This window comes from Gadus morhua, chromosome 18 (genome assembly GCF_902167405.1).
Source record: "Gadus morhua chromosome 18, gadMor3.0, whole genome shotgun sequence".
Classification (NCBI taxonomy): domain Eukaryota; kingdom Metazoa; phylum Chordata; class Actinopteri; order Gadiformes; family Gadidae; genus Gadus; species Gadus morhua.
The window spans coordinates 39,926-67,302 of record NC_044065.1 but is presented as its reverse complement, the minus strand read 5'-3'; the positions used below and the strand labels follow the sequence as shown (position 1 = coordinate 67,302).

Here is a 27,377-nt window from a genome sequence, read left to right as displayed (position 1 = left end):
ACCCTTAGCGGTTAGCCCTAACCTTAACCGTGGGTTAGCCCTAACCCTTACCGGTTAGCCCTAACCGTAACCATGGGTTAGCCCTAAGCCTAACCATGGGTTAGCCCTAGCCCTTACCGGTTAGCTCTAACCATAACCATGGGTTAGCCCTAACCCTTACCGGTTAGCCCTAACCTTAACCATGGGTTAGCCCTAAGCCTAACCATGGGTTAGCCCTAACCCTTACCGGTTACCCCTAACCTTAACCACGGGTAAGTCCTGAGCGTGACCCTACCGAGCACAATGTGCAGGTTGGCCCTGACACGGTCGATGAAGAAGTTGTACATGGAGAGAGGGGTGGCGTCGATCTTCTTGCCCTCCGTCCGTGCGATGCCCTGCGCCTTGTCGATGATGTCGGCGCGCTCGTCGGCGGGGAACATGTTGGGCACGTCGCTGGTGTTCAGCAGCATGTTCACGTCCTCCACCATGGCCTCGTCCTTCATCTGGCTGTCGCCGAACAGGAACACCAGGCGGCGGCCCCCCACGCCCGTCTTCAGCATCACCTTCTTTAAGCTGTCCCGCCAGTCCGCCAGGCCGTAGCCCTTGGTCAGCTCGATCTGGAACAGCTCGTAGTCGTTGATGAAGGCGGCCAGCTTGGTGGCGCTGTGCCGGCCTGAGCCCCCGATGCCCACCAGCAGGGCGTGGCCGTTGTCCTGCTTCAGCACGCGGCAGAGCCGCGACACGTGCTCTATGGCGAACCGGAACATGACCAGGGCCATGGGCGCCTTGCTGCAGCTGTTGAACTCGTCCAGGTACAACTCCATCGCCCCCTGAAGGGCTGGCAGGTCGCCCAGCTCGTCGTAGATCTTGGGGTCCGCGTCAGGTTTGCCGTAGTCGCCGAAGAACAGACTGCGGATGTCCTCGTCTGCCACTTTACCGTTCAGGCTTAGGTGACCCAAGAGCTGAATATTGGGCATGGAAAAGGTTTATGATCAAACCTTATTGTTCTGTTATGTGTGTGCACTCGCGTCGTGCGTGTGCAGAGATGCAGGATAATCGATCACCTTGTCGATGGTCTGCTTAAAGAAACTTGAAGTTCTGTCTTGGACGATGTTGAAGAACATCTCCCTGTCTTGGTGGTCGATGAGCCGGTCGTAGAACACACGGTACACCTCATGTATCCAAAGACGGATCAGCTTGTCTCCTTCCTGTGAGAACAAATCAAATCAAAACCACCTTAAATTAAAGGTGAATTTACCAAAGATGTGAATCGTTTAAACAATTGATGCACCCAGTATAGCAACACTAATCCATTCAGTTTGCTCTCCTTACCTGCATGTGTGTGTGCGGTGCCAGCAGAACGCCGCGGATTACTCTGGCAAAGTCCCTCAGGTTGAAGATGTAGTGAGACTTGGACGGGGTGGGGAGGAAGCTGTCCATAGTGTCCTTATAAACTGCCATGGTGGCCTGCACCATGATCTTCCCTAGCCTACACACACACACACACACACACACACACACACACACACACACACACACCAGCTTATCGATGGCCTTATTTCCAGGCCAGTCCCCTGAAGAAGATGGTCTTGATGTTACCTGGAGAAGGAAGCTTCAAAGCCTCTGCTGAAGTGCCAGTCAGTGATGGAACCAAAGATCTTGCTCATTGTTTCGTCATCAAACGAGTCGATGGAGATGATGTTCAGGTGCCGGGTGAAGCGACCTGGTGTTCCAGAGGACATTTTAGCTCACTCACATCTATCCACTTTAAGGTTTATTTGCAGTGGTTGAAGATCCTAAATGGGATAATTCAACAGTCGTCACCTGTAATGTCGTTCCTCCCTCCACCAGGGGGCCCCATAGCAGACACAAACAGAACATCCACGATGTCCAGTCTGGAGGTGTCCTTCTGGTCGTACCAGTGGTGGTGGTCAATCCACTGTCTTAGCAGCTCGATGGGGGGCTGGGCCCCGTAAACTTCTTTAGCCGGCATGTTGAGGTCATCTAGCGACACAGGTCAAAGGTCAAAGAGAGGGAAGGGCTTGGTGCTCTTTCAGGAATTCAATACGATAAACTGTGCCTGTTCCAAGTGCACCCAGCAGCACTACCACATAACACTGATCATTCTACAAGGTATCCATCCCAAACAAACAGTAGTCCGGTTCCTGTGTTCCTTACCCACGTAGACGACACACCTCTTCCCCACGGGGGGCCCGAACACGCCCTTCCTGCGGCGGTCCAGCTTGGCCATGACGATGTCCTGGGTCTGGTTGGCCGAGGTGCGGGCGGAGAAGTTGATGCAGTTCGGCACATAGCGCTCCTTGGGCAGCCGCACCAGGAAGCTGTTGTTGATCAGAGACTTGCCCGTGCCTGTGGGCCCCAGGAACAGCGCGGGCACCTCGTGGGCCAGGTAGGAGCTCAGGAAGAAGAGCTGGCGGGCCGTCTCCATGGTGGGGACGATGAGGTCAGACACCTGCACACAGGGAACAACCGACCCCTGCCTTTTTTGCCGGGATTCCAACATCCTAAAGATGACTTAAAGCTGCAATAAGATGTAATGTGTAATGTGTCTTTATTTTGGTCAGCCAATGGGTGTGAAAACTAGATAGAGGAGCTAATATCAGGGTCTGCTCCAGTAGGAGTGTGGGCGGGGGTTACTGTTGGCAGAATAAAGTGTTCATAAGAGTCAGGGTCAGGGTAAGGGTTGGCCCAGTTAAGTGTGTATTAGGGTTGCCGCGGTATACGGTATTACCGGTGTTACCGGTGTTGAGGCCAACACCGATTACTCGGCAACACCGTTTCTTTTTTTTTTTTTTTTCAGTAATAAAAAGCAAATTCAGTAAAAATGAATCATATTATAATTAAGAAAATTATAATGTGTAGAATAGGCCACAGTTCTGCTCTGTGCCGGAGAATTGTCGCGCCGAGAATTGACGTGCTTCCTTACCAGACCGTTAACCATAGCAACGCCGGTAAACAAACCCCGCGAAGCCCAATCCCTACGTGAGCTCCCCGCACTACAGCCATCCGGAGGCGCACAGAGCTTTTGGCCGTGATATTATGATACATACAATTATATTATACAATGGGGGACCTAAATCCAGCGATCTGATTGGTTCCCAACTGTTGTATAACTAGCGTATACACAACTGCTATGACGCCCGATCATTTTGTGAAAGTTTGCATATCACTCCGCGCCTGGAAGTAGAAACAGTTACAAAGTAAAAGATATGTTGGATGATGGAGAGGGTGTAAATGTTGTTAGTCCGGGAGTGAGCAAGGCGATGGAGAGACTAACGAAAGCTTAGGCACACGGCGAGTGAACTGCTCCATAGGATAAATTGCCGGCGAACCGCTCTATCGGAGCCTTCTCTCGGAGGGACGCTAAAGTGTGTTGCATAGCGACCGTCGATGCATAGCGGCAGCCAGGAGGGACTACTTTTTTGTATTCTTTAACAAAACGGCTATTTTGACTTTCTTGGTTTCTTTTTAAATGTAGTGTGTCTATGACTTTCGTTTCGCCATAACAGTAACCGTTGTATAAAAGCAATAGATCACTTCAGTCAGTGGCATGTGCTCATTATACCACTGTGAAGGGGTATAATGAGCACATACCACAGCCTGGCGTGATCTATTGCTTAATTATACTATATATATACTATTATATATAGAACGTTATAAGACGCCGAGAATTGGCGCACTGCCAGCCGCTGTCACGGAGTGTGAGAGGAGAGTTGACACCGTGGCAACCCTAGTGTGTATAAGAGTAAGGGTGAGGTTAGCAGAGTAAAGCGTGTCTAAGATGAGTTTTTATATTTAAAAAAAAACAAGACAAGAGGAAACAGTTAGAATACTAAAAACGATGTTTGGAAGCTGTGAATGGGTTCTGAATGGGGGATGATGATAATGAAAGTCCCCTGCCCCCCGCCTGCCCCCCCGCCTGCCCGCCCCCCCCGCCTGCCCCCCCGCCTGCCCGCCCCCCCCGCCTGCCCCCCCGCCTGCCCGCCGCCTGCCCCCCCGCCTGCCCGCCCCCCCCCGCCTGCCCCCCCCCTGCCCCCCCCCTGCCCCCCCCCCTGCCCCCCCGCCTGCCCCCCGCCTGCCCCCCGCCTGCCCCCCCCCTGCCCCCCGCCTGCCCCCCGCCTGCCCCCCGCCTGCCCCCCGCCTGCCCCCCGCCTGCCCCCCGCCCAGTGAAGGACCAGACCTTACGTTGGCGCCAGCGGGGATGACGCTGTCCTCCTTGCTCACCGAGTCCGTCCACAGGCTCCAGTGTCCCGGGCCCTGCTTGTGGAAGTAGTAGTCGTAGACGCTGCCTAGAAGCCATCGGGACACGTCATGCGTTACTAACAGCTCTAATGTCACGGCTCATGTCTGAGGTTTGGGTCTGAATAAAAGAGCACCTCTCTCGGGGAAAAGGTTGCTCTTGCTGAGTTGGATGTTCTTGGGTGGCGGGTGCTCGCTCTCCGCGCCAGTGATCAGAAGACGGTAGTAGACGTCAAACCTCTTCCTGCTGTCCCCGTTGATGGTCCCGCCCACACTCCATACCACAGCGAATAGGAAGAGGCCCTGCAGCCACATGGTCGTCTGTTGGCTGGACATGCCCTCGGAGCCATCAGCACCCGACGCAGCGACCTCATCTAGAGTCAGGAGAGCAAGCACACACACACACACACACACACACACACACACACACACACACACACACACACACACACACACATAAACACACACACACATAAACACACACACACACACACACACACACACACACACACACGCGCACACACACATAAACACACACATAAACACACACACACACACACACACACACACACAGCTATGCACTCAGACACACACAGAGCGATGGATTCAGACAGACGGCGGTGAACGGACCCAGCAGGCAGCTGTACAGCCTCATCAGACTGCCAGCCAGGTGGATTGGGGAGGTCTGGACCAGGAAGCGACAATCCCGGGCCACAAAGTCCAGACACGGCTGAAGCAGCCAATCGAACAGTTCCATTATCTACAGGAAATAACGCACTCACAGTCACAACTCAAACTCTGACCGCCATGACTATATACCGGATCCCCAAAGATGGGCTGCAGACCCTAGGCATGGAGCCGGGTAAGCTCTAATCCTCCCACCACCCCCCACTGTGGGGACACTCTCACCAGCTGCCTGTGTTGGGCGCCCAGGCTGTCCGGCAGGGTGTCCATGTAGGAGTCTCTGAGGGGGGTCCATCCCAGCTGGTGGGGCTCCATGTAGATCATACCACACCTGGGGCAAAGGCCGGCCACCTGTCACTCACAATACCAACTAAGGGAAAACTGGATGATGCTGTTTCTGCTGCTCTATAATGATACTGCCATCATTGCATTATACGGAACATATTGATTAATGGAAACCGAACCGCTGGACTTGAGCTCGTATGAGGTCTGTGATATAAACATCACTTTAGTTTATAAGCTAACTTAGAGATACAAATTTAAAGCGGGCTACCACATTAAGAATGGACTCACTAGTCTGATGTGTTCAATATTCCGATGTGTTGACTAGTCTGATGTGTTGACTAGTCTGATGTGTTCACTAGTCTATTGTGTTCAATAGTCTGATGTGTTCAATAGTCTGATGTTTTCACTAGTCCAATGTCTTCAGTAGTCCGATGTATTCACTAGTCCGATGTGTTCACTATTCCGATGTGTTCACTAGTCCGATGTGTTCACTAGTCCTGTACATTAAGAGTGGATTCATTATCAGTCCGATGTGTTCAATAGTTAGTTAGGTAGTTATTTAGTTAACTGTACCTGCTGACAGTAGCTGGTGAAGCCTGCTCCAGGTCAGCCGTCTCAAAGATCAGACTCATCTTGGAGCTCATCTGAATGATCTCACCGCTCATCAGACATAACTGAACCAGGAGCATCAGGAAGAACATGGAGAGAGGGCGAGAGGGCGAGAGACAGAGACAGAGACAGAGACAGAGAGAGAGAGAGAGAGAGCGCGAGCAATCACACATAGGATACTGTGCACCAGGAAACCATCAGGGATGGAGTAAAGGGTGATTAATGAGAGAATTGGGATTCTTTGCTTCTGCAATTCTTATTAGGTTAACCAAAAGATCGCAACAAAACGTAAGTGGAAGCAAAATAATATTATCCTACAGTGGTAATCGCACAAAAGTATCGCAATGCTTACAGATTGTCAATACATATTGTAGCCACCCTCCATGGTGGTTGCCATAATGTATTGAGGGACCATGCCCACAGCCCCGGGGCTACGGTGGGTTAGCCTGAACCCAAGGGACCAGGCTAACAGCCCCGGGGCTACGGTGGGTTAGCATGAACCCCAGAGGGACCAGGCTAACAGCCCCGGGCCTACGTGGGTTAGCCTGAACCCAAGGGACCATGCCCACAGCCCCGGGGCTACGGTGGGTTAGCCTGAACCCCAGAGGGACCAGGCTAGCTGTGCTCCGTCCTCCTACCTTCTTGTTGTCGTCCAGCACTGTGTTCATGTTCTCGATCCACACGGCGTCGATGGGCCCGTCGAACACGATCCACTGGCGGTGGTCGGAGAGGGAGGCGGCCTGCCCCCTGAAGGAGGTGGCCAGCACGCCGTCCGACCACTCATGGCTCACGCTGTGGAAGCAGCCGTACAGCTGGCCCATGGGGACGGCCTTGGGGTTGATGAGGCAGTAGTCCACCGCACACTCCTCCATCAGCCCGGCTGGACGGGGGGTGGGGAACACCAGATGACAAACATTGAAAGGTGGATGAACGGATACTTCCACGCCATGTTAGGGTGGCCGTATGACGTGGAGCTGTGAAACCGTTTGAGACACTAAAGGGCGTCGTCTCCAGGGTGGACCGTAGGAAGGAATGTGATGAGCAGCGTACCCTCGTAGAGGTCTCCCAGGGCCCCCGCCAGCACCTGGTACGCTGAGGTCTTCCCCCCCAGGGGGTCCCCCACTATCATGAAGCCATGGCGCACCAGCATCATCTCATACACCTGCAGAAGGAACACAAGAACAGGTGACCTCTAGCCAGGTGTGTCCTGGTACCTGTATACCAGGTGTGTCCTGGTACCTGTATACCAGGTGTGTCCTGGTACCTGTATACCAGGTGTGTCCTGGTACCTGTACACCAGGTGTGTCCTTGTACCTGTATGATTTTGCAGATAAACCAGGGGACTGGCTGGAGCTTGAGTTTGGAGATGTTGTCGTTGAGAGCCTTGAAGAGCAGATCGTAGTCCGGTTTGGGGAGGACCACCCCAGGGAACAGGTCCGAGATTATACCCTTAAGAGCAACCACAGCATCGGCATCACTCACTTCATGTCAAATTGGCCAGGAACATTTTCAACAATTCAAAAATGTTCAGTTTAAAGTATCCCTCAACACATTATAATAAAGACATTCTTTAGGGTTAGGGTTAGGGTTAGGGTAACCCTAACCCTAATCTAGACCATCATAGAACAGGCTTGAGCCACGCCCCCTGCTGGGAGCACCTGGAACAGCGGGACGTCCTGGGCCAGGAACTTGGCCATGTTGACGTCCATCAGGGCCCTCAGTAGCAGCACGCCTTCGTCCTCCGCAGGGTACTTGAGCTTCAGGTTGCCGGCGGCCGTCAGCACCGACTTGACGGCCCGCATGCCGTAGTCGTAGTGGTGCTGGGAGGATAGCTGCTCCGAGCACAGACGGTACGTGGCCACGATCTTACCGGCCAGGCTGAGGAGGTTCACTCTGGTTACATGGTGGTGGAGCAGAGCCAGCGGGCTACCTGACTAAAGGCTACTTCTTCTAATGCTACAAGGATAAATACCTCATGATCAAATGCTACATTGCTAAATGCTATGTTGATAAGTGCGGCATGGATAAATACGATATGTTCGAATGCTACATTGCTAAATGCTACGTTGCTAAATGCTACATGGAAAAATGGGAAGCGTACCTATGTTCCCCGGGTCCTATGTTCCCCGGGTCCTATGCTCCCCGCTTTGTATGTGACCGGGGAACATAGGATCTGGCGAGCTAATAATTTCTTCGCCTGTGATTGGTTAGAATGGCTCTCCTCCGATTGGTTATGATTAGGGTTAGGGTTAGGGTTACCCTAACCCTAACCAAAAACCTGACCCTAACCCTTCGTACCCGGGGAACATAGGACCTGGGGAACATAGGGATGACCCCGAGAAATGGTACATGGTCCAATGCTACGCTGCTAAATGCTGCGTGGATAAATGCTATGTTGCTAAATGCTACATGGCCGAATGCTTCGCGTGTTATCATGTGTTTCTTGGAGAAGTGTTGAAGCACCTTCAGAGGAGAGCATTACGCACCTGCCATGTGGCTAGGATTACTGAGCACATGTAGCCACGTAGCATTGGCAGGAAGAGGAAGAGACGTACCTGCGGGACTGGGTGAAGCCCATGGAATAGAGGGAGATCTCCCCGATGAGGGCGTAGTCTGGCACCATCATGGCCACAGTGCGGAACAAAGCCTATCACACACACACTGTGACCAAGTGTACCACACACACTGTGACCAGGTGTACCACACACACTGTGACCAGGTGTACCACACACACTGTGACCAGGTGTACCACACACACTGTGACCAGGTGTACCGCACACACACTGTAACCAGGTGTACCACACACACTGTGACCAGGTGTACCACACACACTGTGACCAGGTGTACCACACACACTGTGACCAGGTGTACCACACACTGTGACCAGGTGTACCACACACACTGTGAGCAGGTGTACCACACACACTGTAACCAGGTGTACCGCACACACACTGTAACCAGGTGTACCGCACACACACTGTGACCAGGTGTACCACACACACTGTGACCAGGTGTACCACACACACTGTGACTAGATGTCCAGCAGAACCTCTCTCTTCTTTCATGCCCAGGCTGAACCATAAAGTTTTAATCTATTTTATTTATGAATTATCTTGCATTCTACTCTATTTTAAATCATCTGCCACTATGGCCTAAACATCAAATACATCAAGACATTTCTTGTTTCAATCAAAAACAATTAACATATTTTACTGCAGTATTCTACCATCCTTTTCTCTTCTGTAATATTACATTCTGATCTGTTCTATTCTATAACATTCTGTAATATTATATTGTAGCTGCAATATTATATTCTGATCTGTAGTATACTAAATATTCTGTGGTATTATATTTTATACTATAAAATGGTATTCTGTACTATTCTAGTCTTTACTCTTCTATTCTGTACGGTTAGCGGTACCTTGAGGGCGGGGTTAGCGGTACCTTGAGGTTAGCGGTACCTTGAGGTCGGGGTTAGCGGTACCTTGAGGGCGGGGTTAGCGGTACCTTGAGGTTAGCGGTACCTTGAGGTCGGGGTTAGCGGTACCTTGAGGGTGGGGTTAGCGGTACCTTGAGGGCGGGGTTAGCGGTACCTTGAGGGCGGGGTTAGCGGTACCTTGAGGGCGGGGTTAGCGATACCTTGAGGGCGGGGTTAGCGGTACCTTGAGGGCGGGGTTAGCGGTACCTTGAGGTTAGCGGTACCTTGAGGGCGGGGTTAGCGGTACCTTGAGGTTAGCGGTACCTTGAGGGCGGGGTTAGCGGTACCTTGAGGTTAGCGGTACCTTGAGGGCGGGGTTAGCGGTACCTTGAGGGCGGGGTTAGCGATACCTTGAGGGCGGGGTTAGCGGTACCTTGAGGGCGGGGTTAGCGGTACCTTGAGGTTAGCTGTACCTTGAGGGCGGGGTTAGCGGTACCTTGAGGGCGGGGTAAGCGGTACCTTGAGGTTAGCGGTACCTTGAGGGCGGGGTTAGCGTTACTTTGAGGTTAGCGGTACCTTGAGGTCGGGGTTAGCGGTAACTTGAGGGCGGGGTTAGCGGTACCTTGAGGTTAGCGGTACCTTGAGGTCGGGGTTAGCGGTAACTTGAGGGCGGGGTTAGCGGTACCTTGAGGTTAGCGGCACCTTGAGGGCGGGGTTAGCGGTACCTTGAGGTCGGGGTTAGCGGTACCTTGAGGTTGGGGTTAGCGGTACCTTGAGGTCAGGGTTAGCGGTACCTTGAGGTTAGCGGTACCTTGAGGTTGTCAGGGAGCTCCGCGCGGCCTGCGTAGCCCGGGTTCATGGTGATGAACACGGAGCAGGTGGGGTTGAGGGCCAGCTCTGTGCCCTCAAACAGGAACTTCTTCAGGTCCTTGGCCACGGCCTGCTGGATGCACAGCACCTGCTGGGCCACCACCGACAGGACCTCCACCTGGTACTCACACACACACACACACGCACACGCACACGCAGACAGACACAGACACAGACACAGACACAGACACACACACACACACACACACACACACACAAGCACACACACACACACACACACACACACACGCTCACAGACATACACACACACACACACACACAGACAGACAGACAGACAGACAGACAGACAGACAGACAGACAGACTCACACACACACACACACACACAGCAGAGAATCAGCAGATTTACCAAAATCGGCTAACCTTAACCCTTAATCTGCTAACCCTAACTCTAACCCTTACCCTTCCCTAATCTCCCCCGGACTGTGCTGCCAGTGGGCGGGGTCTGTGCTGCCAGGGGGTGGGGTCTGTGCTACCAGGGGGCGGGCTCACCTCGATGCGGTTGAACTCGTCGAAGCAGGCCCACGCCCCGGACTGCGCCAGCCCCTTGAAGAACTTGCTCATGGCTTTGTAGTCCAGACCGTCGGAGCAGTTAAACACCACACACTGGGGGGCACAGCACATGGTCACACAGACACCCCCGCCGGCCCGCTGCGATACAGCTGCCCCCCCTGAGCTCTGAGGTCTGACCTGCTTGGCCAGGGCTTTGGCCAGGTCCTTGGTGGTCTCCGTCTTGCCGGTTCCTGCAGGACCCTCAGGGGCCCCTCCCAGGTTGAGCTTCAACGCTCCCATCAGCGTCCTGGAGGCAAACATGGTGTGTGTGTGTGTGTGTGTGTGTGTGTGTGTGTGTGTGTGTGTGTGTGTGTGTGTGTGTGTGTGTGTGTGTGTGTGTGTGTGTGTGTGTGTGTAAAGAAGTAAAGGGGACTTGAACCCCTGATTTCTACCTCCTCTCTGGTTAGGGTTAGTGTTAGGGTAGGGTTAGGGCTAGGGTTAGGGTAACCCTAACCTCAGAATCTCAGGGTAACCCTAACTCTAACCCATAGAAGGAGGTGTGTGACCCCAGCCCCCGGCTGCGCGGACCTGTAGCAGCGGTCCGTGAGTGGCGTGATGACGAGCCGCGAGGAGTTCCCCAGGTACTCGTATCCGTACTTCAGGCAGGTGGTGATCATGCGCAGCATCACGTCGCCGTCCTCCCAGAAGTAGCGCAGCTGGGAGATCCACGCAAAGTCGTTGAGCGACCACACGCCATCCGCAGCCAGCTGGGCCACCACGTCCCGGGCTGTGGGGGGGCGGGTTGGACTCATGGTACCGCTTAGACTCACTGTAGCGTTTAGACTCATGCTACTGCTTAGACTCACTGTAGCATTTAGAATCATGGTACCGCTTAGACTCACTGTAGCGTTTAGACTCATGCTACTGCTTAGACTCACCGTACCGCTTAGACTCATAGACTCATTGTACCGCTGAGATTCAATGTACTGCTTAAACTAATGGTACTGCTTAAACTCACTGTAGCGTTTAGACTCCTGTACTGCTTAGACTCACCGTACTGCTTAGACTCATGGTACTGCTTAGACTCTAATGCCGCTTTTCCACTGCATGGTACCAGCTCGACACGACTCGACTCGACTCGACTCAGCTCGCATTTTTTGCGTTTCCACCGCGAAAACATGGTATCTGGTACCTGAAGTGGCTGCTTTTTCTAGTACCGCCTCGCTCTAGGTTCCAAGCGGCTGAGCCGATGCTAAAGGTGACGTCGGCAGACGGCCGGCCACTGATTGGCCAGAGAGTGTGACGAAGTCACGAGAGCGACATGGCAACCATGCTGGTAACAGCCATAGCAGCGCCGCAGCCAACATATTCCACTTCTTCAACTTCTTCAACATGCCAGCTAATAATACGAACACGAATACCATCGCATCGATGTCCTCCATTGTTGTTATGTGGGTTTTGTCCATGTGTGGGTTGCGTCGGTGTTGTTTTCGTCGCGTACAAAAATACGTCACGGCCCTTTCGCGCAGCCGACCCCGCCCACGTCCAGGAGGTACTATTTGCGGTGGAAAAGGACCCGTGCTGCTACCGTGTCGAGTCGTGTCGTGTCGAGGCGTGTCGTGTCGAGCTACATGTGCGGTGGAAAAGCGGCATTAGACTCATGCTACTGCTTAGACTCACACGGGGGCAATATTTAAATTTGCGGCTCCTCCCCCGCAATAAACATCCCGCTTTGAACGGTGAACTCTTTACGCCTAGCAGCTATAAAAAGCTATAAAAACTACAAGAAGAAACTTGGGAAGAAACTAGGGTTGGGTTTGAACCCCGTTCCTTTGGGTTGTCAGTTGTACTCCACTACCCTAGCCGGCCCCTACTCTGGATCTCAACATGAACGAGCCCTAGGCTCACTGGCACAGTTCTTGGAAGGGGGTATTCACCGTGGACGTCGATCACCGTCAGGGCTCCCAGAGTCACCCGAGCGCCTCCAGTTAGTTTTCCGCGCACCAGTTCGACGATGTCACCAATCTGGGCGTTGCACTTGTCAACGTAGGCCTATGGGTGAGAGGAGAATATCACCACCTCCACCAGCTCCAACACTCACAGGAGATTAAACGTTAACAGTGGGCTACGAAGCCGAGCCAATGGGCTTCAGGCGGACCTGCAGGCCGTTGCTCTGAAGGGCCTCCGACACCTCGCTTGTCCAGAAGATGGAGGAGGCACAGATCACCACCTGGCCCGGCCAGCGCAGAACCCAATCCTTCCTCGGTACCTAAGGAGGGGGGGAGGGGGCAACGTTCATCTGGGCTCTGTCCAGGGGCTGAGAGGGTTAGGAACGGTGGCGTCATTGTGGTTTACCATTGCAAACCTAACCACTAACCCTAACACAAGTTACAACCGTCCCCAGTGTGAGGAGATAACAAAAAGGACCACAACTAAGACCAAAACATGGAGCCGGGGGCTGGGCTTACCTGGGCGTACTGAAGCAGGCCCTGGTGGGACACGTCCCGCACGCTCCTCAGCATCATGTTCTCCACCTGCAGCAGCCACTTCTCCACCATGCCCTGGAGGTCCACCAGGGGGCAGCATGCCGTTAGGACCAGACCTTACGGAGCTATACTAGCGTAGCCTAGCCTGATACTATCAGACCTTATGGAGCTATACCAGCGTAGCCTAGCCTGCTACTATCAGACCTTATGATGCTATACCAGCGTAGCCTAGCCTGCTACTATAAGACCTTATGGAGCTATACTATCGTAGCCTAGCCTGCTACTATCAGACCTTATGGAGCTATACCAGCGTAGCCTATCCTGCTACTATCTGACCTTATGGAGCTATACTAGCGTAGCCTAGCCTGCTACTATCAGACCTTATGGAGCTATAGTGGGGGTCTACCTTAGTGGGGTCTGTCTTAGTGGGGGTCTTTCTTAGTAGGGGTCTCTCTTAGTGGGGCTCTCTCTTGGTGGGGTCTCTCTTAGTGGGGTCTACCTTAGTGGGGTCTACCTTAGTGGGGGTCTACCTTAGTGGGGGTCTACCTTAGTGGGGGTCCCTCTTAGTGGGGTCTACCTTAGTTGGGGTCTACCTTAGTGGGGGTCTCTCTTAGTGGGGTCTCTCTTAGCGGGGTCTACCTTAGTGGGGGTCTCTCTTAGTGGGGTCTACCTTAGTGGGGTCTACCTTAGTGGGGGTCTCTCTTAGTGGGGTCTACCTTAGTGGGGGTCTACCTTAGTGGGGGTCTCTCTTAGTGGGGTCTCTCTTAGATGGGTTTACCTTAGTGGGGTCTACCTTAGTGGGGGTCTCTCTTAGTGGGATCTACCTTAGTGGGGTCTCTCTTAGTGGGGGTCTACCTTAGTGGGGTCTACCTTAGTGGGGGTCTACCTTAGTGGGGGTCTCTCTTAGTGGGGGTCTCTCTTAGCGGGGTCTCTCTTAGTGGGGTCTACCTTAGTGGAGTCTACCTTAGTGGGGTCTACCTTAGTGGGGGTCTACCTTAGTGGGGGTCTACCTTAGTGGGGTCTACCTTAGTGGGGGTCTACCTTAGTGGAGGTCTCTCTTAGTGGGGTCTACCTTAGTGGAGTCTACCTTAGTGGGGTCTACCTTAGTGGAGTCTACCTTAGTGGAGTCTACCTTAGTGGGGTCTACCTTAGTGGGGGTCTACCTTAGTGGGGGTCTACCTTAGTGGGGTCTACCTTAGTGGGGGTCTACCTTAGTGGAGGTCTCTCTTAGTGGGGTCTACCTTAGTGGGGGTCTACCTTAGTGGGGGTCTCTCTTAGTGGGATCTACCTTAGTGGGGGTCTACCTTAGTGGGGGTCTCTCTTAGTGGGATCTACCTTAGTGGGGGTCTCTCTTAGTGGGGTCTACCTTAGTGGGGTCTACCTTAGTGGGGGTCTACCTTAGTGGGGGTCTCTCTTAGTGGGGTCTACCTTAGTGGGGTCTACCTTAGCGTCGGATGGCTGGATGCGTGCAGAGAAGGCCACGGTCTCCCTCTCGGCGCTGACCATGCCGGTGATCTCCAGGGACTGGCTGAACTCTAGCCGGGCGATACCCTCAAAGCACTTCTTCAGGTGGGGCTGAACTCGCAGCGGGTCTTTGGTCTCAGACAGGATCTCCAGGAGCTCGTCGTTGGACAGAAAGAAGAACCTGGGAGCCAATCAAAATGAAGGACCATAGAGAGTAGGCCAATCACATAATAAATCAAGGGTCAGACATGACGAGGGGGAACACTATATTAGGTTGATTTTTTGCTTAAATTATTCATCCTACTTACTGTTGATTTTGTAAAGCTTTTGTTGGGAAGCTTGTGCATGGCAAACATTCATATTATCAACAGCACACACCAGGAACATCGAACAGCTGATTGGTCAAGAGAGACATCCAATCACGCAGCACAGCTGCAGTTGTACTTCCCTAATGATGAGTCTTCTGTTGTCCATGCTCCAGTTCCCCCCTCCAAACATGGACTGCAGAGAGGCTATAGGAAGGCTATAGTATAGTAGTAGTCCATGGATGAGGAGCATGAGGTGGGTCACCTGGGGAAGTAGAGCCTCTTCATCTCCAGGTAGGTGTTCAGGCCCTTCTGGATGTCCTCCAGGAACAGGTTGGCCTCCGTCAGCCTGCCCAGCATGTTGCTCTGCGCCGTGGCCGCCAGCACCCGCGGGTCCTTCACCTGACGCCGGGATTCCACCGCACGCGTTACGGCTGCGGCACGGAACGGCTGCGACTTTGCCCTGCTTGCATTTCCACCGGGCGCGTTACGGCAGCGCAACGCTGCCTTGCGAGCCAGCCGTATTCACGCGAGATCACGCGATAATCCTAAACCTAATGTACTCAACTTCCACTCCCAAAACGACTGCAATTAAATGCCACGCTTTGTCCTTCCGGCCATTGCCCTTATAAAAAGGATGATTTGGTACATAAATGACTTCTTGTTGCTGAACTTCGACAATGAGTCTCTCGTCGTCCATGTTGCCGACCCTCTGAGACCCTTTGATTGATTGACTGCTAACCTGGTGCCACCGGTCCTGACGTAATAATGTTGATGTGAAGTTGTGATAGGCTACATGAGCTGAGTATTGTGTTTTATTTTGAAAATTGACCGGATGCTCTATGGCTTTTACTTTTTCACTTCCTGCCCTGCTCGATGTGCTCTGTTGAAATTGACGCGGTTCAGCAACGGCTTGCGGCAAAAATAGAAATGCTACGGAATGATAGCGCTGCGGCACGGCGAGCCGCTCCTGGGAAGCTGCTGAGACTTTCCGCAGCCGCGCCCGGTGAAAATGGTCTCATTGATTAGAGTGGAACCTATCTGCTGTGGTGTGTATCTGCCGTAACGTTGCCATAACGCGTCCGCCGGTGGAATCAGGCCTTGAGACACAACGGCCGCTCGCTTGTAGTCCCCTTCTGTCAAGGGGCGCTGTGGCTATGTGAGTGAGTGAGTGAGTGAGTGAGTGAGTGAGTGAGTGAGTGAGTGAGTGAGTGAGTGAGTGAGTGAGTGAGTGAGTGAGTGAGTGAGCGAGTGAGTGTGTGAGTGAGTGCGTGCGTGCGTACATGAGAGAGTGATAGAGTGAGTGATAGAGTGAGTGATAGAGTGATTGAGTGAGTGAGTTTGCGTGCGTGTTCCTCACAGCCTCAGCCATGATGTCCTTCCAGTAGCCGTCCACGATGGTGAACTTGCGTCCCTCCTCGGGCATCTGGGCGCTGATGTCCTCAGAGCTGAAGATGGGCTCCAGGTAGAGCCAGGTGGCCTGGCACTGCAGCAAGCTGTCCAGGATGTCCTGCATGCTGGACAGCTTCTCCTCCCATTGCTGGCCCAGACAGAGAGCAGACTAGTGGGTTAGGGTTAGGGAGGTTAGACAGAGAGCAGACTAGTGGGTTAGGGTTAGGGTTAGGGAGGTTAGACACAGAGCAGACTAGTGGGTTAGAGTTAGGGTTAGGGAGGTTAGACAGAGAGCAGACTGTAGACAGATGCTGGTTAGGGTTAGCCCTACCCTGCACTCCGCCTCTACAGCCTTGATGAAGAGGTTAGGGTTAGCCCTACCCTGCACTCCGCCTCTACAGCCTTGATGAAGGGGTTAGGGTTAGCCCTACCCTGCACTCCGCCTCTACAGCCTTGATGAAGAGGTTAGGGTTAGCCCTACCCTGCACTCCGCCTCTACAGCCTTGATGAAGGGGTTAGGGTTAGCCCTACCCTGCACTCCGCCTCTACAGCCTTGATGAAGAGGTTAGGGCTAGCCCTACCCTGCACTCCGCCTCTACAGCCTTGATGAAGAGGTTAGGGTTAGCCCTACCCTGCACTCCGCCTCTACAGCCTTGATGAAGGGGTTAGGGTTAGCCCTACCCTGCACTCCGCCTCTACAGCCTTGATGAAGGGGTTAGGGTTAGCCCTACCCTGCACTCCGCCTCTACAGCCTTGATGAAGGGGTTAGGGTTAGCCCTACCCTGCACTCCGCCTCTACAGCCTTGATGAAGGGGTTAGGGTTAGCCCTACCCTGCACTCCGCCTCTACAGCCTTGATGAAGGGGTAAGGGTTAGCCCTACCCTGCACTCCGCCTCTACAGCCTTGATGAAGGGGTTAGGGTTAGCCCTACCCTGCACTCCGCCTCTACAGCCTTGATGAAGGGGTAAGGGTTAGCCCTACCCTGCACTCCGCCTCTACAGCCTTGATGAAGGGGTTAGGGTTAGCCCTACCCTGCACTCCTCCTCTACAGCCTTGATGAAGAGGTTAGGGTTAGCCCTACCCTGCACTCCGCCTCTACAGCCTTGATGAAGGGGTTTGGGTTAGCCCTACCCTGCACTCCGCCTCTACAGCCTTGATGAAGGGGTTAGGGTTAGCCCTACCCTGCACTCCGCCTCTACAGCCTTGATGAAGGGGTTAGGGCAGTGTTTCCGCTAGAAGAAATTGGTGCCGGTCATGTGACCGGGAAGGTTTCATTTTACCGGTCAAATTGGAAAAAAAACGGTCAGATATTGTCTGTGTTTATTGCACTTAAAAAGGACCCTTTTCTTAAAAAAGGGTCCTATGTTCCCTGCTTTTCCCAAAAAAGGGTCCTATGTTCCTTGGTCTGTTACTTTTTCCACCATTACTGCCAAATTCCGGCCGAGATAACTACCATTGCATGTCTTTACCTTTTGTGGAAGAGGGAGAGACGTCGGAGAACCTGACGCAGTATAGCCTATTCATACGCCGGTAAACAAACCCCGAGAAGCCCAATCCCTACGAGAGCCCCCCGCGTTACGGCCATCCGGAGGTGCACAGAGCTTTTGGCCGTAATATTATTATACAATTATATTATATACTATTATATAAAGAGCTCCGGGAGTCGCAAACGGCAACAATCACTTTCTCCTCCAAGCTGCAGTTCACCCCGGACTGTCTGCACTGCACTTGGCCGGTTGAACACTGATTGGCTGTTACGTTAGACATGTCACACTGTTGAACGCCGATTGGCTGTCATTACGCGAATGCCGCGTCAAAGTTTAAATATTTTTAAAAATTGATAGATTGCGGGGAACATAGGACCCTTTTCGTTTCCCGCTTTTCCCAAAAAGGGTCCTATGCTCCCTGGTATGTATGGCTACAGGGGAACATAGGACCCTTTTTGGGGAAAACCGGAACATAGGACCTGCTCAATTTTGTTCTGCTCAATGGTTGAATCTCCTCGTGACTGAATGTTTGTATACAGCACGCATGCTGTATGAGCGCAGGGTTGATGCGCTCCACTTTTTTCTGTGGAGAACCAGCACCTTGAACATTAAGCATAAAACGAAACCGGATCGTTTTCGCCCGTTTCGGTTCCGTGTGGACGGGGCCTTATTTACAATCGGTCATTCTGACCGGAGACATTTAAAATTTTCGGTCCTCCTCATTTTTTTCCGGTCCAAGACCGGTAATTATCGGACAACGGGAACTCTGGGTTAGGGTTAGCCCTACCCTGCACTCCGCCTCTACAGCCTTGATGAAGAGGCTAGGGTTAGCCCTACCCTGCACTCCGCCTCTACAGCCTTGATGAAGGGGGAGCTCCGCATGGTCTGGGCCTTGATGAGGTGGTCGTCCAGCAGCACCTGGATGTCGTCCACCGCCGCCACAATGCTGGTGCCCTGGGGGGGGATGAGGTTTAGGGTTAGCACTAACTAACTAACTATCCACTAACTAACCACTCCACCATGCCCTCCTACCTCTGCAGTTAGATGAGATGGTGTGGTATAGGGTTAGGGTTAGCTCTAACTAACCTATGGAATATTTACATTTGAGTGACACTTGATGCCATGTCAGACTTTCTGGATTCACTGGTGATGCGTTTTTCATTTCAGATATAAAGGGTTAGGTTAACGTCTCAGAGGTGCATGTACTCCTCTGTTACCCAACAGGCAGACTTCCCTGCAGTGTCATGAAAGATTCAGTGTGGCTCAGTAATAAATGATGAGGCCGCTGTCATAGTAACCATAGCAACTGGATCAGAAAGCATCCAGGACGCTCCTGTCCTCTAACCTTTCAACAATTCACCCTGAAATACCAGATCAATGCATTAACATGTTTATTTATAGGATTTGTTTCGACAAATTGTATTTCTTTGAACAGAAAGAGCTTTAAAAAGTGAAGAAAGTGGTTTGAAAATGTTTATTGAATCAAGACACATGAAGTTGACCTGCCTGTTCTTCAAGTCTCCTTAGTCGTGAGTAAGTGAGTGAGTGAATGATTGAGTGAGTGAGTGAGTGGACCTACTGTATCTCTGTATGGCGTGAAGGAGAAGCAGAGCTCTTCCCATTCGCTCTTCATCTTCTCCATGACCTTTTCCAATGAATACTCCTTACTGGCAGAAGCTCCAATCTCTTCCAACCTAAGACATGATGAGTTTTCCCCGGACAGTGTATCAGAGGACACCTGCCTCATGTTTATCACAGGAGACCCGCTTTGTGTTGCCTTGGTGCAGAGGTTTAGTTTTTTCAGTACCATGTCTCAGGATGCGCCTGATGGTATCAAATCTAATCATGTAATGTTGTGTTCAATGGAAGCTGTGTATTTTCCAACACAAAATACAATATATAAATAATATAATTATTTAATTTATTATTATACAATAAACTTTATCGATCGTAAGTTTAAATGTATAAAGCCCCCTCTCCTCCCAGCGTGGCCTCCTTATGGCCACGGCAGCGCCCCCCCCCACCCCCTACCTGTCTGAGAACTGGGACAGGCCCTGCTCCAGCATGGCCGCCAGAGAGGCTTCCCCATCGGGTCGGACCTCGAAGCCCACGAGGCTGCTGATCTGAGTGAGAGAGCGCAGAGTGAGCGGAGAGCAGTCAGACTTTAGCGGTTATTCACGTTTAATGAATAGAAACAGGAATGGCAGTGGAGGAAACTTTGCATTAATTAAGATACAAACTTTAGCATCTGTAGACAGTTTATAGAAGGACTTTTTGTCTTTTGAGGTTGAAACTTAGTCTTTGTCATTTTACATCTCTAAATCATCATGGTATGCAGGTATTGGACCAGGTCCTTAGAGGTCATTGGACCAGGTCGTTAGAGGTCATTGTACCAGGTCCTCAGAGGTCATTGGACCAGGTCCTAAGAGGTCATTGGACCAGGTTGTTAGAGGTCATTGTACCAGGTCATTGTACCAGGTCGTTAGAGGTCCTTGGACCAGGTCCTTAGAGGTCATTGTACCAGGTCCTTAGAGGTCATTGGACCAGGTTGTTAGAGGTCATTGTACCAGGTCCTTAGAGGTCATTGGACCAGGTCATTGGACCAGGTACTTAGAGGTCATTGTACCAGGTTGTTAGAGGTCATTGTACCAGGTTTTTAGAGGTCATTGGACCAGGTCCTTAGAGGTCATTGAACCAGGTCCTTAGAGGTCATTGTAGCATGTCCTTAGAGGTCATTGGACCAGGTCCTTAGAGGTCCTTGGACCAGGTCCTTAGAGGTCATTGTAGCATGTCCTTAGAGGTCATTGTACCAGGTCCTTAGAGGTCCTTGGACCAGGTCCTTAGAGGTCATTGGAACAGGTTGTTAGAGGTCATTGGACCAGGTTGTTAGAGGTCATTGTAGCAGGTCCTTAGAGGTCATTGGACCAGGTCATTAGAGGTCATTGTACCAGGTCCTTAGAGGTCCTTGGACCAGGTCTTTAGAGGTCATTGGACCAGGTCGTTAGAGGTCATTGTACCAGGTCCTTAGAGGTCCTTGGACCAGGTCCTTAGAGGTCCTTGGACCAGGTCCTTAGAGGTCCTTGGACCAGGTCCTTAGAGGTCCTTGGACCAGGTCCTTAGAGGTCCTTGGACCTGGAGGAGGCTGACCTGCTCCCAGTGGCGCTCCTTGAGGCCGGGGTTACAGATGGTAGAGAGGACCGGCAGGTGTTGTTTGAACTGGTCCATCTTCCTGCGGAAGGTCTCTGCCACGCGACGGGGGCCCGGCAGAGAGGAGAACTGCTTGGTCAGCTTGTACACGGTCCTCCACATGAGGTCCAGCTGCTCACAGACCTTCTCTGCATCCAGTTTCTGGAACGGGCCTGGGATCAGACGGAGAGAACATGGATCTCCAAGCTCAATGTTGCTTTCTGGACTAGCAGAACATCATGGTGCTGGTTAGCTTCATTATGGAATAAAAATGGTTTAGGATTAGGATCCATAAAAAAGACTTTGGTATTTAGTATTTAATATTTATCCACCTGGAAACATATGATTCTCAATAACGATTTTTGTTTGTAATATTACGGCAAAACAAGGGAAAACACAACTAAGAAACAGCAACCAATAATAAAACAGATACAACATTAAACCGATATCGGAACCCAACAAGTAGAAGTAAAGCGCACACAAAGCGTGCGGTGTGAAGGGACCCACTGTTCATCCAGACCTCCGCCTGCTGGTAGAAGCTGAGGGCGGTACTCCACAGCAGGTCGTAAGGCTGCTTCAGGCCCACCAGCGTCTGCAGAACAGGGAACTCGCTGGGTGGCTGCTCCAGCAGGCTCTGCTCCTTGTGGATGTCCTGGCACGGCGACGAGGACATGTTCATTCCTCTCAACGCTCGATATAATCAGTGGAAGACCTTGTATTGATTAATTATGTTGTCGGAAATAGGGTAATAGAAGGAGCAGAAAAAGAAGATCTAAAATCAAAGCAACAACTTTGTTGCGATGCACTAACTAAACAAATCTATAGGAACCGCATGTCCTTTAATATAATCATAGTAGTTGCTGCGATATCGATATCTTGGACTGTTCTGAGCCTCCCCTATGAGAAGCGTTGCATGAAATGCATCAGAAGCCAAATGACAAGGTCAGCGTTGAGATGTAGCGCCTGTCTTACTTCCAGCTCGATGAAGGCAGTGTCCAGGACGGCCGTGAGCTTCTCCAGGTGCTCTGTGTTGTTCTTCATCTCCGTGACACTCATCAACTCCTTTTCCTTGAACGTCTCTATCTCCTGCTCCACACATTCCAACATCTGCTCCAGCTGTGTTATCCTGCCATGTGACAGAGACCAGAAGCATGGAGCTTCTCAGCTTGTCCTTTGGGATTGTGGTCCTCAGCTGGTCGGTGTGAGACCTACCTTCTCAACACCTACTAAGAAAGCTCCTCCCTGTTCTTGTTTGTTAGGTGACATCATTGTCTAGGACTCGGGCCGGTTAGTGAACTGCAGCCTGTTTAAGCTGCTTGTGAGCACTGCAGTGCCAGCGCTCCAATAATAGAGACAATTTAAATTTGAAGCTTATGCAAGTAGTAAAAATAAAGCAATGTAAAAATCCTACATATTGTCAACCAACACCACAGGAGGGCCTACAGGTCACCCCATCCTCATGTGACCGTGGCCCTGTCACCTCTTTGAGACGTGGTCCTCAGCCTGTGAGCTGCAGGAGGCCAGGCGTGTCTTGCTCTGGTCCATCACAGCCAGGAGGCTGTCGGGCCACTTGAACACGCTGGCGTTCAGCCTCAGGTCCTCCGCTGGAGGAACGAGGAGCGGACAACAAAGACTGACCTCAATCTTCTTACAAAGAAGAAGAAACAACAACGGTTGGAGACTATTCATGTTGAGCCACAGCCATGACCTGAACAATGCACTCCCAGTGGGGAACCCCTGGGAGTACCCCTGGGAGTGCATGTATATGTACCAATATGCAAAGTCTACGTGAAAATGACTTTCCAAGTAGTCTCAGTAATAACGATATCACCCACCAGGCAGCACGGCGCAGTCCAGGAGGAAGCTCAGTCGATGGGCTGCCTCCTGGATCTCCTCCCTCAGCCGGTGGACAGTGACCTCACTGGCGTTCTTCAGGTACTGGGCAAGAGACACCAGCTCTTCCGTGGAACCAGGGCTCCCTAACAGGGTCTGGACTATCTCTTCATAGCGCTGACAGATGCTGGGCAAGGAAACGCCAAACACAGCATCGCTTTCTGAGCTGATATTGATTTAAGATCTTGTTGAGATTTAAGATCAAGATGAGATCACAAAGACAACAAGACATAATAAAAGCAAGGCATTTGTTGACTCATTGACAGGAACTCAGAAGGTTTTCTTTATCCCTTCCTGGTAGCATATCCCTGCCTTTATTGATTAAGTATTTCATGTAATTGAGGTTGTGATACAATTGTATGTAATCACAACCTTCATGAAGGTTCTAAACAGGTTAAGTTTAGCAGTAGGATGAGTAGAATATCAAGCATACAATATTTACAGGTTAAATCACTAAGCACAAAGTTACATCACTGCACAGTGACCAGACGCACTATGGGGGTACGCTCAGGAACCAGAGACACTGGGGGTACGCTGAGGGACCAGAGACACTGGGGGTACGCTCAGGGACCAGAGATACTGGGGGTACACTGAGAGACCAGAGACACTGGGGGTACACTGAGGGACCAGAGACACTGGGGGTACACTGAGGGACGAAACACTGGGGGTACACTGAGGGACCAGAGATACTGGGGGTACACTGAGGGACCGAAACACTGGGGGTACACTGAGGGACCAGAGACACTGGGGGTACGCTCAGGGACCAGAGACACTGGGGGTACGCTCAGGGACCAGAGACACTGGGGGTACACTGAGGGACCAGAGACACTGGGGGTACGCTCAGGGACCAGAGACACTGGGGGTACGCTCAGGGACCAGAGACACTGGGGGTACGCTCAGGGACCAGAGACACTGGGGGTACACTGAGGGACCAGAGACACTGGGGGTACGCTCAGGGACCAGAGACACTTGGGGTACGCTCAGGGACCAGAAGCCTACCTCTTGTTGCGTCTCCTGTTGTCGTCCACCAGGTGCGTGGCGATCCTCTTCTTCAGTCTGTCAGCGCGCTCACACAGGTCTTCGTTCAGGCCACCGGCGTACAGGCAGAACAGCGCCAGAGGCACGGTCACGCGGAGAGAGGTGATTTCACGCCGCAAGTCGTTGATCGCCTCCATTTTCTAAACAAACCACAAGAATGAACAGTAGACCGGCTGAGATTGTTGAAGTGTTTCCCCCAGAGTCTCATAGGAGAGTGGGGTTAAGTATTGGTGTAAAGGTGTTTACCCTGGCGAAGCCCTCCAGAGAGTGCTCCGCGCTCAGGAAGGAGGTCACGTCTCGGTCAGCCTGGCCGTCCAGTAGGAGGCTGTACTCCTCATACACCTTCACATACCTACGAAGGTCAGAGTCTCTTTAGGCAAGGCAAGGCAAGGCAAGGCAAGGCAACTTTATTTATATAGCACTTTTCATACACAAGGCAGACTCAAAGTGCTTCACATATAAACATTGTCATACAACAAAATAAAATAATAGATAAGTAAACGAAAACATATGCAAAGAAATGGGTAAAATAGAAAGTTAAGAAGGCATTTTAGTATTAAAATAGAAAATAAAGGCAAAGTTAAAAAAGCTTTTTAGAAAGTGCAATGTATTTATGATTTAGCAGAAAGCTAAAGCAAATATAAAAGTCTTCAGTCTTGTTTTAAAGGTGCTCAGAGTTGGGGCAAGTCTTAAATCCTCTGGGAGTTTATTCCAGCTATTTGTTGCATAGTAACTAAATCCTGCTTTCCCATGTTTCGTGTTTACTCTGGGGATAATTAACAGATTGGTCTCAGAGGATCTTAGTGGTCTAGAAGGCTTATGTAGTGGAAGCATATCAGGCCTAAACCATGTAGGGATTTATAGGTTAGCAACATGATTTTAAAATCAATTCTCTGACCTACAGGAAGCCAATGTAACGATTTCAGAATTGGTGTAATATGTTCAAATTTTTTGGTCTTTGTTAGAACTCTAGCATTAGCCTTCTGAACAAGCTGAAGCTTCCTCAGAGTTTGTTTTGGGAGACCTGTAAGGAGACCATTGCAGTAATCAAGCTTACTAGTGATAAAGGTATGTACAAGTTTTTATAAGTCTTCGGTGGACATGAGCCCTCTAAGTCTTGATACATTTTTTAAGGTGATAATATGCCGATTTCGTAACTCATTTGATGTGACTGTCGAAATGTAAATCTTTTTTCTGTTTTCAGGGACAGAGAGTGAAGGTGTTGGGTTACTTTAAGCCTTTCCATTTTAGAACCAAATACAATTATCTCTGTTTTGTCCTCATTTAGTTGAAGGAAATTTCGGCACATCCATTCTTCATCGTCATTTGGTGATAGCGATACATAGATGTGTGTCATCAGCATAGCAATGATGGTCAATATTGTTATTTTGCATGATTTGCCCAAGTGAGAGCATGTAAATGTTGAATAAAGAGGGTCCTAAGATTGAACATTGTGGGACTCCACATGTCACGTTGGTTGATTCTGATACAAAGTCGCCAATGGAAACAAAGTAGTTCCTATTTTGTAGGTAGGACCTGAACCAATTTAAGACAGTGCCTGAAAGCCTCACCCAGTTTTCTAACCTGTCCAGAAGTAATGTGTGGTCTACAGTGTCGAATGCAGCACTGAGGTCAAGTAGCATTAGTATTGAGGTTTTGCTAGAGTCTGTGTTAAGACGGATGTCGTTTACAACTTTAATAAGGGCGGTCTCAGTGCTGTGCAGGGGTCGAAATCCTGATTGGAAGGTGTCATAGCAACCAGTTGATGCCAGGAAGTGATTAAGTTGCTGGAGGACAACTTTCTCAATGATTTTACTTATGAAGGATAGATTTGATATTGGTCTGAAGTTGTTAATAATAGAGGCATCTAGGCTCCGCTTTCTTAAAAGGGGTTTAATAACTGCAGTTTTCAAAGCTTTTGGGAAATTGCCTGACTGGAGAGAGTTGTTAACTATCTGCAATATGTCTACTGCTAGGCAGTCGAAGACATTCTTAAAGAGGTTGGTAGGTAAAGTATCAAGGCAACAGGTGGATGGCTTTAGTTGTGTCACAGTTTCCACAAGATTTTGAGAGTCTATAACATTAAAGCATGCCATACTTGCCACGTTACTTTTGCCTGAACAGGGTGGTAGTCCAACATTTTTGTTTGAAGTGGAGATATTGATGGCTTGTCTGATGCCTTCAATTTTATCAGTATAAAAAGCTGCAAACTCATTGCATTTCTGCGTGGAACGGAGATCAGGTGAAATTTGTGTTGGGGGGTTGGTCAGTCTGTAAACAGTTGCAAACAGGGTTTTTGCATTATTAGTGTTGGTTTTAATGATATTGGAGAGAAATGTTTCTCTAGCATTTTTTAAGGCTAAATTGTAGGCACGGAGGCTCTCTTTATAGATATCATGGTGAATATGAAGTTTTGTTTTACGCCAGATGCGTTCAACCTTCCTGCATTCTTTTTTCTGTGCTGTTACAGAAGCAGCTTTTCTCCAGGGTGCCTTTTGCTTTCCAGAAATCGTTTTAACCTTATAAGGTGCAATGACATCAGCAGAACATGGGTTGAGAGGTGGTAGCAAGGAGATGGCCTTCTTAAAAAGTATATTAGAATCTTCATTGATATACCGTTTTTTCACAGTATTTGATTTTGTCTGTATGTCAGGAATAAAAGATATGTTAAAGAAAACACAAAAGTGGTCAGACAAGGAAGGATCAGTCACAGAGAGATCAGAAACATTGAGGCCCTTTGTGATAACCAGGTCTAGAGTGTGCCCCTTACAATGAGTAGCCTCTTTCACATGTTGAGACAGTTCAAATGTGTCCAAAATGGTAAAAAGTTTTTTTGCACACTTGTCATTCAAATCATCAGTATGAAAATTGAAGTCACCAGTTATAACTAGACAGTCAAATTCTGTGGAGATGCTAGACAATAATTCTGTGAAGTCAACGAAAAAATGTGCAGAATATGTGGGTGGCCTGTAAATAATTAATAGGAGAACTCTGGGGGAGCATTTCAATACAGCACTAAGGTATTCGATGATGGAAAATCCCCAAATAACATCTGTTTCCCCTGAAATACATTTTTAAATACAGCAGCAACCCCTCCACCTCTTTTTCCAGATCTACATGCATCAAAAAAGTTATAGTTGGGAGGAGCTGTCTCTATCAGAATGGTTGCACTGTTATTTTGTTCCAGTCATGTTTCAGTTAAAAACATAAAATCCAGTTTAGAAGTGGTAATAAAATCATTAACTAAAAATGATTTGTTATTAAAAGACCTCACATTAAGTAGAGCCATCCTGATGGTGTTGTTGATAGGCTTTAAGGTTGTTTTTGGTTTGGAGGCAATAGATATGACATTTGTGAGGTTAGCAGTGTGTCTACGTTTCCCTATGTTTACTCTCTTAGTGGTTACAGCATGAATGCAAAAGTTGCCCTGTTTTGACGTAGGCTTGGGTTCACGGGATAATGTGAAACTTCCTTTATACTGTGTCTACGGCTGAACCCTTTTTTGTCTC

The 27,377-nt window shown here is 50.4% G+C and overlaps 1 protein-coding gene across 1 annotated transcript in view; it reads right to left on the bottom strand.

Annotated features, from left to right (window-relative positions):
- The window catches only part of dnah3 (dynein axonemal heavy chain 3), a 52,413-nt gene that overhangs the window by 14,297 nt on the left and 10,739 nt on the right, over positions 1-27,377 (bottom strand). Inside the window, exons 11-46 of the mRNA XM_030340918.1 lie at positions 24,115-24,220; positions 23,830-24,008; positions 22,773-22,957; positions 22,418-22,541; positions 21,910-22,063; positions 21,445-21,589; positions 20,899-21,110; positions 19,783-19,874; positions 19,331-19,445; positions 18,589-18,705; positions 16,233-16,412; positions 15,138-15,274; positions 14,547-14,748; positions 13,086-13,178; positions 12,776-12,886; positions 12,555-12,669; positions 11,206-11,404; positions 10,816-10,924; positions 10,618-10,731; positions 10,047-10,223; positions 8,373-8,464; positions 7,476-7,695; positions 7,132-7,266; positions 6,868-6,979; positions 6,456-6,697; positions 5,782-5,882; positions 5,149-5,254; positions 4,870-4,999; positions 4,377-4,613; positions 4,186-4,289; positions 2,158-2,452; positions 1,804-1,983; positions 1,579-1,702; positions 1,312-1,468; positions 1,044-1,187; positions 275-941 (exon numbers count right to left, since the gene is read on the bottom strand). Of these exons, the coding sequence (XP_030196778.1) occupies positions 275-941; positions 1,044-1,187; positions 1,312-1,468; positions 1,579-1,702; positions 1,804-1,983; positions 2,158-2,452; positions 4,186-4,289; positions 4,377-4,613; positions 4,870-4,999; positions 5,149-5,254; positions 5,782-5,882; positions 6,456-6,697; positions 6,868-6,979; positions 7,132-7,266; positions 7,476-7,695; positions 8,373-8,464; positions 10,047-10,223; positions 10,618-10,731; positions 10,816-10,924; positions 11,206-11,404; positions 12,555-12,669; positions 12,776-12,886; positions 13,086-13,178; positions 14,547-14,748; positions 15,138-15,274; positions 16,233-16,412; positions 18,589-18,705; positions 19,331-19,445; positions 19,783-19,874; positions 20,899-21,110; positions 21,445-21,589; positions 21,910-22,063; positions 22,418-22,541; positions 22,773-22,957; positions 23,830-24,008; positions 24,115-24,220 (5,912 nt within the window). The remainder of the gene's footprint in view (positions 1-274; positions 942-1,043; positions 1,188-1,311; positions 1,469-1,578; positions 1,703-1,803; positions 1,984-2,157; positions 2,453-4,185; positions 4,290-4,376; positions 4,614-4,869; positions 5,000-5,148; positions 5,255-5,781; positions 5,883-6,455; positions 6,698-6,867; positions 6,980-7,131; positions 7,267-7,475; positions 7,696-8,372; positions 8,465-10,046; positions 10,224-10,617; positions 10,732-10,815; positions 10,925-11,205; positions 11,405-12,554; positions 12,670-12,775; positions 12,887-13,085; positions 13,179-14,546; positions 14,749-15,137; positions 15,275-16,232; positions 16,413-18,588; positions 18,706-19,330; positions 19,446-19,782; positions 19,875-20,898; positions 21,111-21,444; positions 21,590-21,909; positions 22,064-22,417; positions 22,542-22,772; positions 22,958-23,829; positions 24,009-24,114; positions 24,221-27,377) is intronic.